At 38.0% G+C, this 12,996-nt stretch overlaps 1 protein-coding gene across 1 annotated transcript in view; it reads right to left on the minus strand.

Annotated features, from left to right (window-relative positions):
- LOC118811097 overlaps positions 1–12,996 on the minus strand; it is a 32,685-nt gene that overhangs the window by 6,801 nt on the left and 12,888 nt on the right. Inside the window, 15 exon segments of the mRNA XM_036575306.1 lie at positions 655–783; positions 1,057–1,188; positions 1,616–1,657; positions 1,758–1,883; positions 3,132–3,251; positions 3,541–3,619; positions 3,881–3,900; positions 3,998–4,177; positions 6,417–6,551; positions 6,672–6,713; positions 6,833–6,959; positions 8,355–8,629; positions 9,306–9,446; positions 10,350–10,392; positions 12,899–12,969. Of these exon segments, the coding sequence (XP_036431199.1) occupies positions 655–783; positions 1,057–1,188; positions 1,616–1,657; positions 1,758–1,883; positions 3,132–3,251; positions 3,541–3,619; positions 3,881–3,900; positions 3,998–4,177; positions 6,417–6,551; positions 6,672–6,713; positions 6,833–6,959; positions 8,355–8,629; positions 9,306–9,446; positions 10,350–10,392; positions 12,899–12,969 (1,662 nt within the window).

Here is a 12,996-nt window from a genome sequence, read left to right on the forward strand (position 1 = left end):
CTGCCATCCAGATGACGTCTTTTTTCAGGAAAGGCTGTGATTGTTTCAACAAGACAATGTCAAACCACATTCTGCATGTATTACAGCAGCATTGCTTTGTATTAAAAGAGTCCAGGTGCCAAACTGGTCTGCCTACAGTCCAGACCTGTCACCCACTGACACTTGGCGCATTATGAAATGAAAAATATGACAAAGGAAACCCTGAACTGATGAGCAGCTGAAATCCTATATCAAAAAAGTACAGGAAAATATTTTACTTTCAAAACTACTTTAAGCAATTGGTCTCCTCAGTTCCCAAACATTTACAGAGTGTTATTAAATGAAGAGGTGATGAAACACAGTGGTAAACATGCCCCGTCCCAACTATTTTGGAATGTGTTGTTGGCATCAAATTCAAAATGGGCATATATTTTTCTAAAAACAATAACATTTCTCAGCATTTTATATATTGTCTTTGTAATATTTTTCTTTACAAATATGGTTTACATGATTTGCATATCATTGCATCCTATTTTTATTTACATTCTGCACAGCGTCCCAACTTTTTTGGAAATGGGGTTGTAAATTTTAGAAATTTGAGTGCTAACAAATTGCCCCAAATCCAAGCAATTCTTTTTAGTGTAGTCATAAGGGATACAAAGATTGCAAATGTACCTTTGATGTTACTGAAGGATCTGAACCCCAGACAAAAGACAGTGTGCCCCTGTGTGCTGTGTAAGGTAGCTTTTTCAACTGTTTGTAAGCCACCTTTGCCACTTTAGATGTTATCATTTCAAATATGACCTGAAAAAAATACACAAGATAAGAAAGTACAATAAATAAAAAGAATATCAACACAAAACAGCGTCAAGAACAATGCTATTGAAGACATTTAGTACATTTAATTATGAATGCAGAATAAGGCCTTGCATTTAATAATATGCACTGACATAATTGGTTCCCAAATAAATTATATATTCTTCACATATTTGTGTTTCCTCTACTCCAATACACCTGACCTAGAACGTGAGGAGCTCATTCATGAATGTCATTGCTTTTAAGAAGATTCAACCTTACCATGTTGTTGAGAATCAAGGTATGATTCACTGCACCGTATCTCTGGACTAGTTGCTGCACTTGTGAGATTCCACTAACAGTGTCTGGCACATTACCAGCTGTCAGCAAGAGGTGCGGATCTGTAGCTTTTCCCTGAAAGATGAGTGATATAACAGTAAACAGTCATCATCACTACATGAAATCCAACTTTCTCTCATTCAGTTTTAATGTTCAAACACTTGAGGTAGGACAATACATGTCCACTTGATTTGGGCTTCCATGCTAATGAAAAAAATGTAAAGGCTGCTTTTCCACTTGGTGGAACATTTACCAACATCGCAATTCACAAGCGATTCATTTAGCAGAATTATGAAATTACTATGCAAGAGCATGCAGTGCATAACAATTACTGACATGACGAATTCTGATGGGATTAAAATCGCTTAGAAACACTGGTAAAAATTAACCCATCTCCCCATGTGAAACTAATCCCATCTGAATCACACTTACGGAACAGATCATAACTCTGCTGTCTCAGAAACAGAGACCATTATGTCAAAAATATTGACCTGATACTTACACCAGGATGTTCTGGACCCATAATGACTTGAAAAAGTGACACCTGCAACACAGGATGGCTGTATTCCCATCATTAGCATCAGTGAAATATACAGTTAAAAGCTATGAAGTACAGAAATCATGGCTTTCCTTCAGTGTCTTACTGGTTTATTGATGTCAACTGTATCAGGCAGAAGTTTCATGTCTAGTTGTTTCAAACCAATTGGGATAGCATTATAAGCCACCACCATCTTCTTAGCAGAGTGCTTATCAGGAAGCTCCACCAAAGCCTGAATAACATAACACAGTCGCTAGATTAGATTTACTGACTGATTGAATTTTGAAGTTAATATTTTTATCAGCATGTGTGTATGCACACTCATTTGTATGTATGGAACATTTCATATTTAAATGTTTCTATATTATTCTATATAAGCTATTTAGTTCATAGTTTACAGTATATATCTCAGGGGTTTTCAATTCTGAATAGTTTGATTTTCCTTGTCAAACACACCTGAATCAATTCAGTAGTAGCAGTATTGTGCAAAAGTCAGAGACCACTTTTAATTTAATTTCCGCTCAAAACAGCCACTGCATTTGGAGAAGCCTCAGCCACTAAATGTAACATCAAATTAAGTATTTGTGTCCACTTTTTGTCTTTATTTCCCTCTTTTCAAGAGACTTGCTAGCAGTTTTTCAAAGAAATCTGCAGGGATTTTTTTTCCCACACCTTCAACGTTCAGTCTTAGATGCTGGTTGAATTTTCCGCTTCTCATGTTCCAGGTAATCCCAAACACATTCATTGATACTGAAGTCTGGGATGGTCAGTACACTGTTCTGAGAACACCAGCAACTTTTTCTTTTTGTGTATTTTCTCCTCTTGACAGCTACACAGCCTTTCAGAACTGTAGCATTGAGCTGTCTTCTCACAGTGGAAGGATAGACAGAAAAATCTGTGGATTTTTTTCAGATATGAAGTAAGAGTGGAGTTTGATTTTTTCCTCTCTCTCAAAGATGAAAGCTTTAAGTGCTGTTTATCTGACTGGTGCAGTTTTGGTGGTCTACCAGGACTTGCATGGCTATAAAGAGTCCCTTTTTGTCTGTATCATTTAATAATGTTTTGAACGGCAATTTTGTAAATGCCTGTTTCTCCTTTGACTTTCCCCTTATCCTAGTGGATTATCTGATCTTCGCAAAAATATCTACTGAAAAATTAACTTTTATATAATGACTTTTTTGCCTGAAAGTCAAATAAATTAAGTGTGATCACTGAAATTTGCATAGGACTGTATTTACTAGCTTTAGTTAGTGTGTCTGAGATGGGAAATCACCAAGCTAGATCTGCAGGACTGGAGTTTAACACTCCTAGTTCAAATAGCCATAGAACGACACCATTAGAGAATTTAGAGACGACATGCATGCTTTCTTCCAATGTGGATCATTTTGAGCTACAGGCAGCACAGTATTGTTGAGCAGCTCCAAAGCAACAGTGATGAACACTTCCATTACCATGACTTGATAAAGTTACTGCTGCAAACCTTTCTCTGAGCAGCCGCAATGACAACTTTAGTTGGAACACCATGAGGAGCTGCCATCTGGATAAAGTCATCTTCAGAATCCATAGTTTCAGGAAATCCAGAGATAAGGACCAAAATCCCCTAGAGACATTATTGGTTGGAGTAGAAAAAAAGATGAAATGGACAAAAAGTCTGATTTTCTGTGTATTTGTTTCTGACAGTCTTGATTCTAGTGGGTGCATGAAAAGGATAAACTCTTTCTAAAGGTCTTACCAGCACATAAAATGTATTATTTTGTTCATTTGTATGTTGCGTATGTCCACCTCTATGGTTCTTTGTGCATGTCACTGACATTTACTTTTACATATTTAGTTACTAAAAGAAAATCTTAAAAAAATAATAATAATAAATAAAGAAAATTTGGACACACCTCTACAGATCCATGGATCCACGGACTCATATCATGATGTTTTACTCTGCAGTTCTCATCTGAGGCTAGTCCATTCCAGCTAAGCCAATACAAAGCATTTAGTTTTGAAGATAATGGATTGCAGTATTGAGAAACTCACATATTGTTGCTGTCCAAAAAAAAAAACCAATATATACCTTTTTCAAGTTAATTAACATTTTTGCCTTCTCCTGCAAAGTTACCATTTTGGAAATTATTCTTTAGTCAATATATTTTGTAAAATCCAGATACATAAGTAATTATCTCTCACACAAGTGATGGTCAGTTTACTGAGGCAGAAGTAAAAAAAAGAAAAAAATACCTCTTGCTGCTAGCTATGACCTGTAATATAAAAAAGAGCCATAGCTTAGGTTATGCAACATCACACTATAATGAACCTGAAGTATCATAATAAAAAACGCTGTGTTTATGCACTCACCCCAGATTTGGCTGGCTGAGGTTTAGTCCCCATGGAAAAACAAAGGTGATAATCATACAAAATGCAGGGGGTTTTCTGAAACCACTCACAGGCCAAGGAAACACTCACTGAAGACTTCAACTCAAAGACCATCGTGAGGCAATGAGTGCTCTGATCATCAGATACAGTCTGATCTGTGGCCTTACAACAATAAAAAAGAGGCTTATGATGTTTTTTTAGATTAGATTGTTATTATTCTTTACTCTTTTTCTTGATAAAATATTCTACAGACTAAATAAGATATGAATTTCAGTGATTAGTATTTATTTAATATATATGTGAAAATTGATGTTTACAGTGAATGTAATACATTTACATTTATTAACCATATACAGTCTAGAAACTCATCTGCTTATTTCAGACATGATAAACTGCTAGTAGTGTATTTAACTGAAATTAAATATCTTAGTATTCTAAAATTTTTAAAGAGAAGGTAAAACATATTAAGATGTTTATTTTCAGTGACAGGCAAACTAATCTGCTGACTAATATTGCTGAGCAAAAAAAAAAAATAGAACCAGAAGTGTGTTGCCATGTAATTCATAGAGTACTCTGCTATGGTCTAGTGGGACTTCATGATTGGCCAGAAATGAGTTCTCATGTTTCTCTCTGAGCCTGTTGGGAGCTTTGCTCTTGTTTCTATTTGAAACTGAATTTTTCAAATTGAATGACATTTTATGATTGAATTCTTGATAAATAAATGAATAAATTCTGAATAAATCTTCATCTGAATGAAGCAGTTCATCCTTAAAGGCCCCATATCTTACGACCCTCTGGGCCATCTGGTTTGTGTTGCAGGTGATATTGGGGGGCGGAGCTTGGACCAAATTGGCTACTGAGACACATTTGCGTGCAGGTGTTTGGTCTCGTTACAAGGCTGATGTGGACAGCTGGAGCCCTTTTTTGTCTCTTTCTTTTGCAGGTGGAAATCTCAGGCCATTTTGGGGATCCAGCAAGTTGGATTTAGTAGAGTGGGCTTGGATTACTAGTGATTGGCTCACCTCAGTAGTGCTATCTTTGTGGTTTGCAAAGCTTTTTGAAACAGCTTAATGTGAAAATTAAGAAAAGTTTTACTACAACTTCTCATCATCTCCCTCAGTTATTTGTTATAACCTCATACTTATTTTTTTCCTGAGGTCAACTCGTAATATTTTGGAAGGTTTATGTACCAAATACATTCATAAATAAATTTTTACCTGACCATTTTCCAAACTCTCTTTATCCCTTAGATTTAATCCTCTCAGATCCGCAATGTTGTATGCGACATCAACCGACATTGTAGATAAAAGAAAAAATATTTTGTGAATGCTGCATGCTGGAGACATACTTTCATTTTGACTGGAAAGGGTAGCATTGTTCCGGCAACAAGTCAGGAACACAGCCTCTACCTGGTCAACGAGTAAGGAACCTAGCCTCTGACTGGTCAACAGACTCACCCCAAGGCATCAGTAGATGGCTAACAGCCCAGCTAACAACAGCAATAACTATTTTCAACACAGAGTAATGGATAAATAATCACAGAAGACATTCAGCGTTGGATTTGTCATTATAGATTTATTTTCTACAGTCTCCAAAAAGACAGTGCAGTTCCAGGCTGGATTAAGCTTCTGAAAGGAATACGATCCACGTAACCCTCATTGAAACGACAAAGCACTACCCTTCCATTAAAAAATGAAACTAAGTCTGTCTGTAGCATGCAGTATTCCCAAGATGTGCATTCTTTTATGAACGACATCCATTGATGTTCTATACAACATTGTCCACTTGAGAGACTTAAACAGGCTGTTTTGGTTACTGTGCCTTTACATTTACTGTGTAAATGAACTCTACTTTGACTGGGTGTTCTGTATTGTTGTTTATTCAAAAAGCAGTCCAGGCTGAAACCTTATAACTTCAGTGTGAATAGTCAGAGCTAAATTGCTGTAGGTTGAATTGATGGGTATATGTGTTGGTTTCCGTGACATAACGGGCTGTTTTTGCAGCTTAGTTTCCTCATATGGACTGGGCACTGAACGGTTGAAACTTTGGCAATGTTTATATATGACATCCAAACTCTTTATTTCAAGAAAGTAAGGAAAATTCAGTTTTCTCTGACATGGGTCACTTTAATTAGTAAAAATCTGTGTTCTTATTGCACTGAATATTTAACACAGGCAAGAGGAACCTTACAAACATTGTGGTGTACTGCATAATGGACAAACCTGTGGAGTAAGATAACTATTTCACTATAAATGTCACTAAATTATGGTATGTGAAGTAATATCTTATAAATGAGAGTTTTGAGGTTGAGAGGTTTTATAACCTCATTTTTTTAACAGAACAATGAAACAAAAGGCATGAAGACAAGAATTTTCATTTCAGAACACAGTCACTTACTGACCTTTTCTTCTGGAAGTGCCAACGTTCGGAGCACTTTACTGAAAGGCTGCACTAGGTTGCGCACTTCTGAAGCTATGTGGGGCTGGTCTGGGACATTACTGACCACCAGCAGGTGCTCCCATGGTGTGAGTGAACCCTAAAGAATAGAATGACCCAATTGATTTCTATTACTGCACAGCTCATGTGCATCACCTAGGATACAGATGTAAAGTTCGAATATTTACTGATATGCCACTAAGTTAGCAGTAATACTTACTGTAGGGTCTGTTGGTGCAGTAAAGGCTTGAAATAATGACTCCTGTTATTAGTAAAAAAAAAAAAGGAAAGAGGATTGTGAGGAAATATTGATTTGATAGGACACTGCTTATCAACAACCAACAAGAACAGCATTTCAATATCTCAAAAGTGATCACTCACAGGTGAACTGAAGTCTACAGTTTGGGGCACTAGAGTCACGTCAAATTGCTTTAAATGCACTGGGACAACAGAGTAAACCTGTACAATGTTGAGGGCTGAAAGTTCATTTGAAAAGCACCACCAAAACCTGTAAAATGCACACAGAGACATTTTATTGAGAATATCATATACACTGTAAAAAGTAGATTGTCAGTTCAACCTACAGTACTGAGCAAAAGTTAGAGATCACCCTCTAAATGAGCTATTAAGTACAAGTGATTCATTATTCAGTCTCAGGAAAAAAGCAGGAAACACATACTTAACAAACAATTACAATTGGCCATCCCAGAGTCCAGAACTTAACATCACTGAATGTGTTTGGGATTACTTGGATTGTGAGAAGCACAGAATGCAACCAACTTCTATGACTTTGGATGTGTGGAAAAATATCCCTGCAGATTTCTTTGAAGAACTGAAAGCAAGTCTCTTTAAAAAACAGAAGCTGTAATAAGGGTAAAAAGTGGACACACTAAATACTGAACATTTTCATATTATATTTAGCTGTTGAGGCTTCGGTGTAATTTTCTGTTTTTCCTTTTTTCATCATTAACAGTTTTTATTGGCTTTTATCTTAGATTAATACAAAACCATATATTTGTATTTTTTCAACAACATGACATCTCTTACCCTCCCCCTTCCCACCCCAACTGTGTCGGTACTACATTCATGACCTGACTTAATCCAGCGCAGTACAAGGCTCTGTATTATAAAAATAAATAAATGAATGAGCAAGAAAACTCCAGTAAATGTTTCAGCATACAGATAACCATAGATACACAAGTCTTAGAAATAAATAAATACATAAAATAAAATTACAAAATAAATAAATAAAGTTTACAACAACAACAAAGGGGGTCACAACACAGTACTCATCTTTAAGAACTCTCTATAAATCTTAAATATTTGTCCCAGTTACGTCTGTACACTTCTAAACACATGAACAATTTAAATGATAGTTTTTCATATGCAACTACTTTGCCCATCTCAGAAACCCATTCTTGAAATGATGGAGGACCCGCTTCCTTCCACCTCCTAAGGATGACCTGCCTACCAAGCATTAATCTGGTGTGAATCCATGTCTTTAAATGCTTGTTCCTGGTTTCTAGCACCAAGGGATGTCCTAAGACAAACAATCTTGGGCAGAAGGGAATTTGACTACCTAGTACTTCACAAATAAAATCATGAAGCACCATCCAAAATGCCTGAAATCTAGGGCAACGTCACATAGCATGAATAAAGTCCCCTTCCTCAGACTTGCAGTGCCAGCACTCAGCTGTATCCTTTAAACCAAGCTTATGCAATCTGATAGGGAGTCCAGTAGACCCGATGCAGACGTTATCAGTAGGGGATCCGGCCATGAATGAAGCCCACCTGATCAGTATGTACTAAAGAAGTAATCATTCTGTCCAAATGGACTGCTAGAATTTTTGACAAAAATTTTATATCTAATGACATTAAAGAAATTAGACAGTAACTTTCGCACTCACAGGGGTCTTTATCTTTAAGAACAAGGGTATTCAGCGCTTGTGACAGAGTAGGAGGCCGTTCACCCCTCTCAAAAGCCTCTGTATACATGTCGAGCAAGAGTGGGGCTAGTTCTGAAGCAAAGGTTCCTGGTTCTGGTCCTGGAGATTTACCAGAAGGCAAGGCCCTAATAACTTCAATAATCTCTTCTACTGTTATGGGTGAATCCAGATCCTGTTTTTGCTCCTCTGTCAGTTTGGGCAGTCTGAATGGATCTATAAAACTAAATACCTCCTCCTCAGTAAAGACAGAAGTTGATCGATAAAGATCAACTTTAAAATCTTTAAAACTGTATTGATATCTGTTACTGCAGTTAACATAGTGTCTCCTGGAGATCTAATGGCAAGAATAATGCATGATAATTCCTTCTGTTTTATGTATCTAACGAGCAGTCTCCCTGCCTTATCCCCTGGCTTTGTCCTAAACAGAGAATTCTACTTGCTGGGATAATAAACTGTAATATTGATATTTTAAATGAGCCATTCTGTGAAACCTGACGTTTCAACTCTGTTTCGACCTTTTTAATTTTACTTTCCAAATAAAATTTTTTTTGCACTTTCAGCTTTTTAATATGTGAATATGCCAATTTCTGTTTTTCTGCTTTTTCCTTGACTCTAAAAAATGATTAACTTGTGCTCAGAAGCTGTTTTGGCTGGATATAAACTTTCCGCAGTAGTGTAAAAAATTGTAGTATCAAATAATTTAACTATCTTATTGAACTCTTTGAATGAAATAACGCAAAGCAAAATGAATAGGATAGATGAATAGTGCAATATTTCACATCAGTTCAAACCTTTTTACAGTGTCACAGTTATGACTGTTGTCCATAAATTTAGTTCAGTTTAAACTAAATTGAGCTTACATGTTCTGCAACTAATTCACGAGTAAATAAAATATGAAGTTATTATACCATCTTCCAATCCAGACCATTATCCATGTCAACTTCAGTTGCTATGAGAATCTTGATGGGCTGACCAAAAGGGGTCACCAGTTGGATCAGGTCATACTCAGAGTAATCAAAAGGAATTCCAGAGATACGAATTACACCTTTCTGTGAGACAGGAAAATAACCCAAATGATTTATTGTGAACAATACATATCCTTCTAAGGCTGACAATATGCAATAAATCTACTACAAAAATGTAATTAATGTAATTATGTAATTATGTATGATGTAATTACAACAATGGAACGTAAAGGGTAACAAGGCCTATTTCTTAGATGAAAATGTCAAAATCGTCTTTAAACCTCCTCAAAACACACTTTCTCTTTATTTTCTGTTCATATTTTGACAAAATTGTACATTGTATATACATTTTTAATAATCGTTTAAGAAAATCAACCATGATGCATAATTAATATAGATGGGTGGATACCACTTTTCCAATGTCAATTGTAAAACTCTGCTTTTCTAATATTGATATTGAAACTGTGAAATGGCTGATACTGATCCAATATTCTCTTATTGAAAACTACTAATCTTTAAAATGAGCTTTAAAATGGGGGCAGGAGGCCCCCAGTTCTGGAGATCAGAACTGTCCATCTAGATCCTCCTCAGAATGTATATTCCCTAATGTACTAGTGTATACATGACACATGTACATGACACAATTAATTTGGAAGCCAAACTCTTTAGTTATTACACATTACATGCGATTTAATTTATCTATGAATGTTTTTAACTATACTGTGCTGATGTCCATATGTTAGCAGTGAACAGGCATGTCACCATATCATTTACTGCCAGAAAATAAGAATAAGATTAGGTAAAAGAGAATCCAGATGACATTATTAAAGTACAAAGCAGTTACTGAGATTGACAATACTTTCATGGAATAACATGTTTTATTCGGCTCAAATACATACTTTTAATGACATAATGAAAAGCAGAGTTTTTGATTAGACATATGCAATATTTTACATCAATTTATGCTTTAATACACTTCAAAGTTACCTTTCCCTCGACTTCAGGTGTTGTTATTAAGTTTGGCTCGCCACTTAGAAAAAAGAAGGAAATCCAGATGGAACACCAACACAAAAGGTAAATAGAATTAAAAACAAGCATTTTCAGAATCATCAGTAGAGCTGAATATTGCTACACTGATACACTGAATTCAATTTTCACAGACACTACAAGGCTATTTAGCTTCTTGCGTATTTATTTAAGGCCAGATTTTGACTCACAGTGCCTTTTTACTGCTAAAATTAGTGTTTCCCAGCTCTGGTCTTGTGCCTGCACTACAGAGTTTTTGATTTCCCTGCTACTAGGATGTATCACTTTGGCTGAATAAAAAAAAGTTGGTGGGAGATGGCAAGGAAGTCCTTGGCGGCATGGACCCCTGTGGTGGAAACTGGCTCTTGGCACATGAAACGTAACCTTACTGGTGGGGAAGGAGCTGGAGCTTGTGCAGGAGGTTCAGAGGTATCAACTAGATATAGTTGGGCTCACCTTCACTCACAGTGTTGGCTCTGGGACTAAACTCCTTGAGGGGGTTTGTCCCTCTCCTACTCAGGAGTTGCACAGGGTGAGAGGCACTAGGCAGGTGTTGGGATACTCACAAGTCATCGGCTGGCTGCTGTGCAGTTGTAGTTTGTCCCAGTGGACAAGAGCGTCGCCTCAATGAAAATTAAAATTGCAGAGAGAAAAACTCTGACTGTTGTGTGTGCTTATGCACCAAACAACAGCTCAGAGTATTCGGCCTTCTTGGAGAGAGTGAGTGGGGTTCTGGAAAAGGTCCCGCCTACAGACTCTGTAGTCTTGGTGGGGGACTTCAATGCTCCTATTGGCAATGGTTGGAAAACCTGAATAGGGGATTGGGAAGAATGGCCTGCCTGATCTTAACTCAAATGGGGAATTATTATTGGAGTTCTGTGTCATAGATTGTCCATAACAAACACCAAGTTCAAACACTTGGTACCAGAGCTCACTGGGTCAACAGTCAGTGATTGACTTTGTTGTCATTTCATCTTGGGACCATATGTTCTGGGGTGAAGATAGGTGCTTAGCTGTCAACCAGTCACCATCTGGTAGTTAATTGGATCAGATCACAGGGAAGACTGAGAAGAGGCCCCTATTCAGAATGATTTTTGAGGAACTCCTAATCCCAAGAGACATGTCTCCCTCACAGGAGTCAGGGCCAGAGGCTCCTGGTGTGTCAGACTCCATTTCTCTGGTGGAGGTCACTAAAGTAGTTGGCAAGGTGGATAAGATTTGCCCAGAAATGCTTAAGGCTCTATATGTTGTGGGGCTGTCATGGCTGACACGTCTCTGCAATGTCACATGGGCCTCTGGAACTGTACCCTTGGACTGGCAGACAAGGATGGTGGTCGCTATTTTTAAGAAAGGGGACCGGGGAGTGTGTGCCATTTACCGGGGTATCACATTGCTCAACATCCCTGGGAACGTTTTTGCCAAGGTGCTCCTCGGATTGAGGATTAACAATGCAGATTCCGTCCTGGCTCTGGAACCATGGACCAAATTTTCACCCTCAGGCAGACTGTTGAGGGGACATGGGAGTTTGCCAACACAGTCTACATGTGTTTTGTGAACTTGGAGAAGGCTTACGAACATGTTCCCTGAGATTTCCTGTGAGAGGTCCTCCAGGATTATGGGGTGCCAGGGCCACTACTCTGGTCCATTTGGTCTCTGTGCTCCCAAGAGTTGTGTCCGTATACTCGGCATTAAGTCAAGCTCATTCAGTGTAAGTGTTGGACTCCACCGAGTTTGTGCCTTCTCTCCATTCCTGTTTGTGATATTCACGGACAGGGTGTCAAGGCATAGCCGAGGTCAGGAGGGTATTATGTATGGAGACCGGAGGGTGGTGTCTCTGCTGTTTGCAGATTATGTTGTCCTTTGTTTCCATTGTATGGGTGCCTCCAGGGGAAAAGGGGAAAGGACCTGGCCCAAGTGGAGGAGTTTAAGTATCTCGGGGTCTTGTTCACTGGAGATGGGAAGAGGGATCATGAGATTGGCCACAGGCTGAGACAGATGGCAGCAGTAATGTGGTCATAGTAACGGACTGTAGTGAAAAGGGAGCTGAGCCATAAAGCAAAGCTCTCTGTTTACCGGTTGGTCTGCATCCCAACCCAACAGAATCATCTGGGATTCTCTGCTTTCCCAACTGCTACCGTGACCCCATCTGGATTAAGCAGTTTAAGAAGATGATGATGGTAATGATGATGATGATGATGAAAAAAAAACACTTCTTTTTGTAAACATGCCTACTCACATCACACAGCAGTGCTGCAAAAATCTCTAGGAAGTGATTTTCTGGTTTAAGGACTATTAAAATCCCTTTCTGATCTTGTAATGTGAAGGTGGAAGAAAAAACTACAACCACTTTAGGACACTTGGGGGCAGAATGCATATGTTATCCAGATAGCTAAAATTACTGCTAGGAAGCCAAATACCTTACAATACAAATACCATACAACTGTGTTAACTGTCAATAACTGCTTGCAGCCTTTTGTGATAGTTGTGAATGAGTGCCAGAAAATGTCTACCTTTCCATCAGGACCATCGGTTGCTGCAACGCAATCTTTCCTTGGGGGCCATCTGTGTGCACAACTGGTTTCTGAGAGAATGGAGATGACGTTGAGGC

The sequence above is a fragment of the Colossoma macropomum genome, unplaced genomic scaffold (assembly GCF_904425465.1).
Source record: "Colossoma macropomum unplaced genomic scaffold, Colossoma_macropomum, whole genome shotgun sequence".
NCBI classification, from domain to species: Eukaryota; Metazoa; Chordata; class Actinopteri; order Characiformes; family Serrasalmidae; genus Colossoma; species Colossoma macropomum.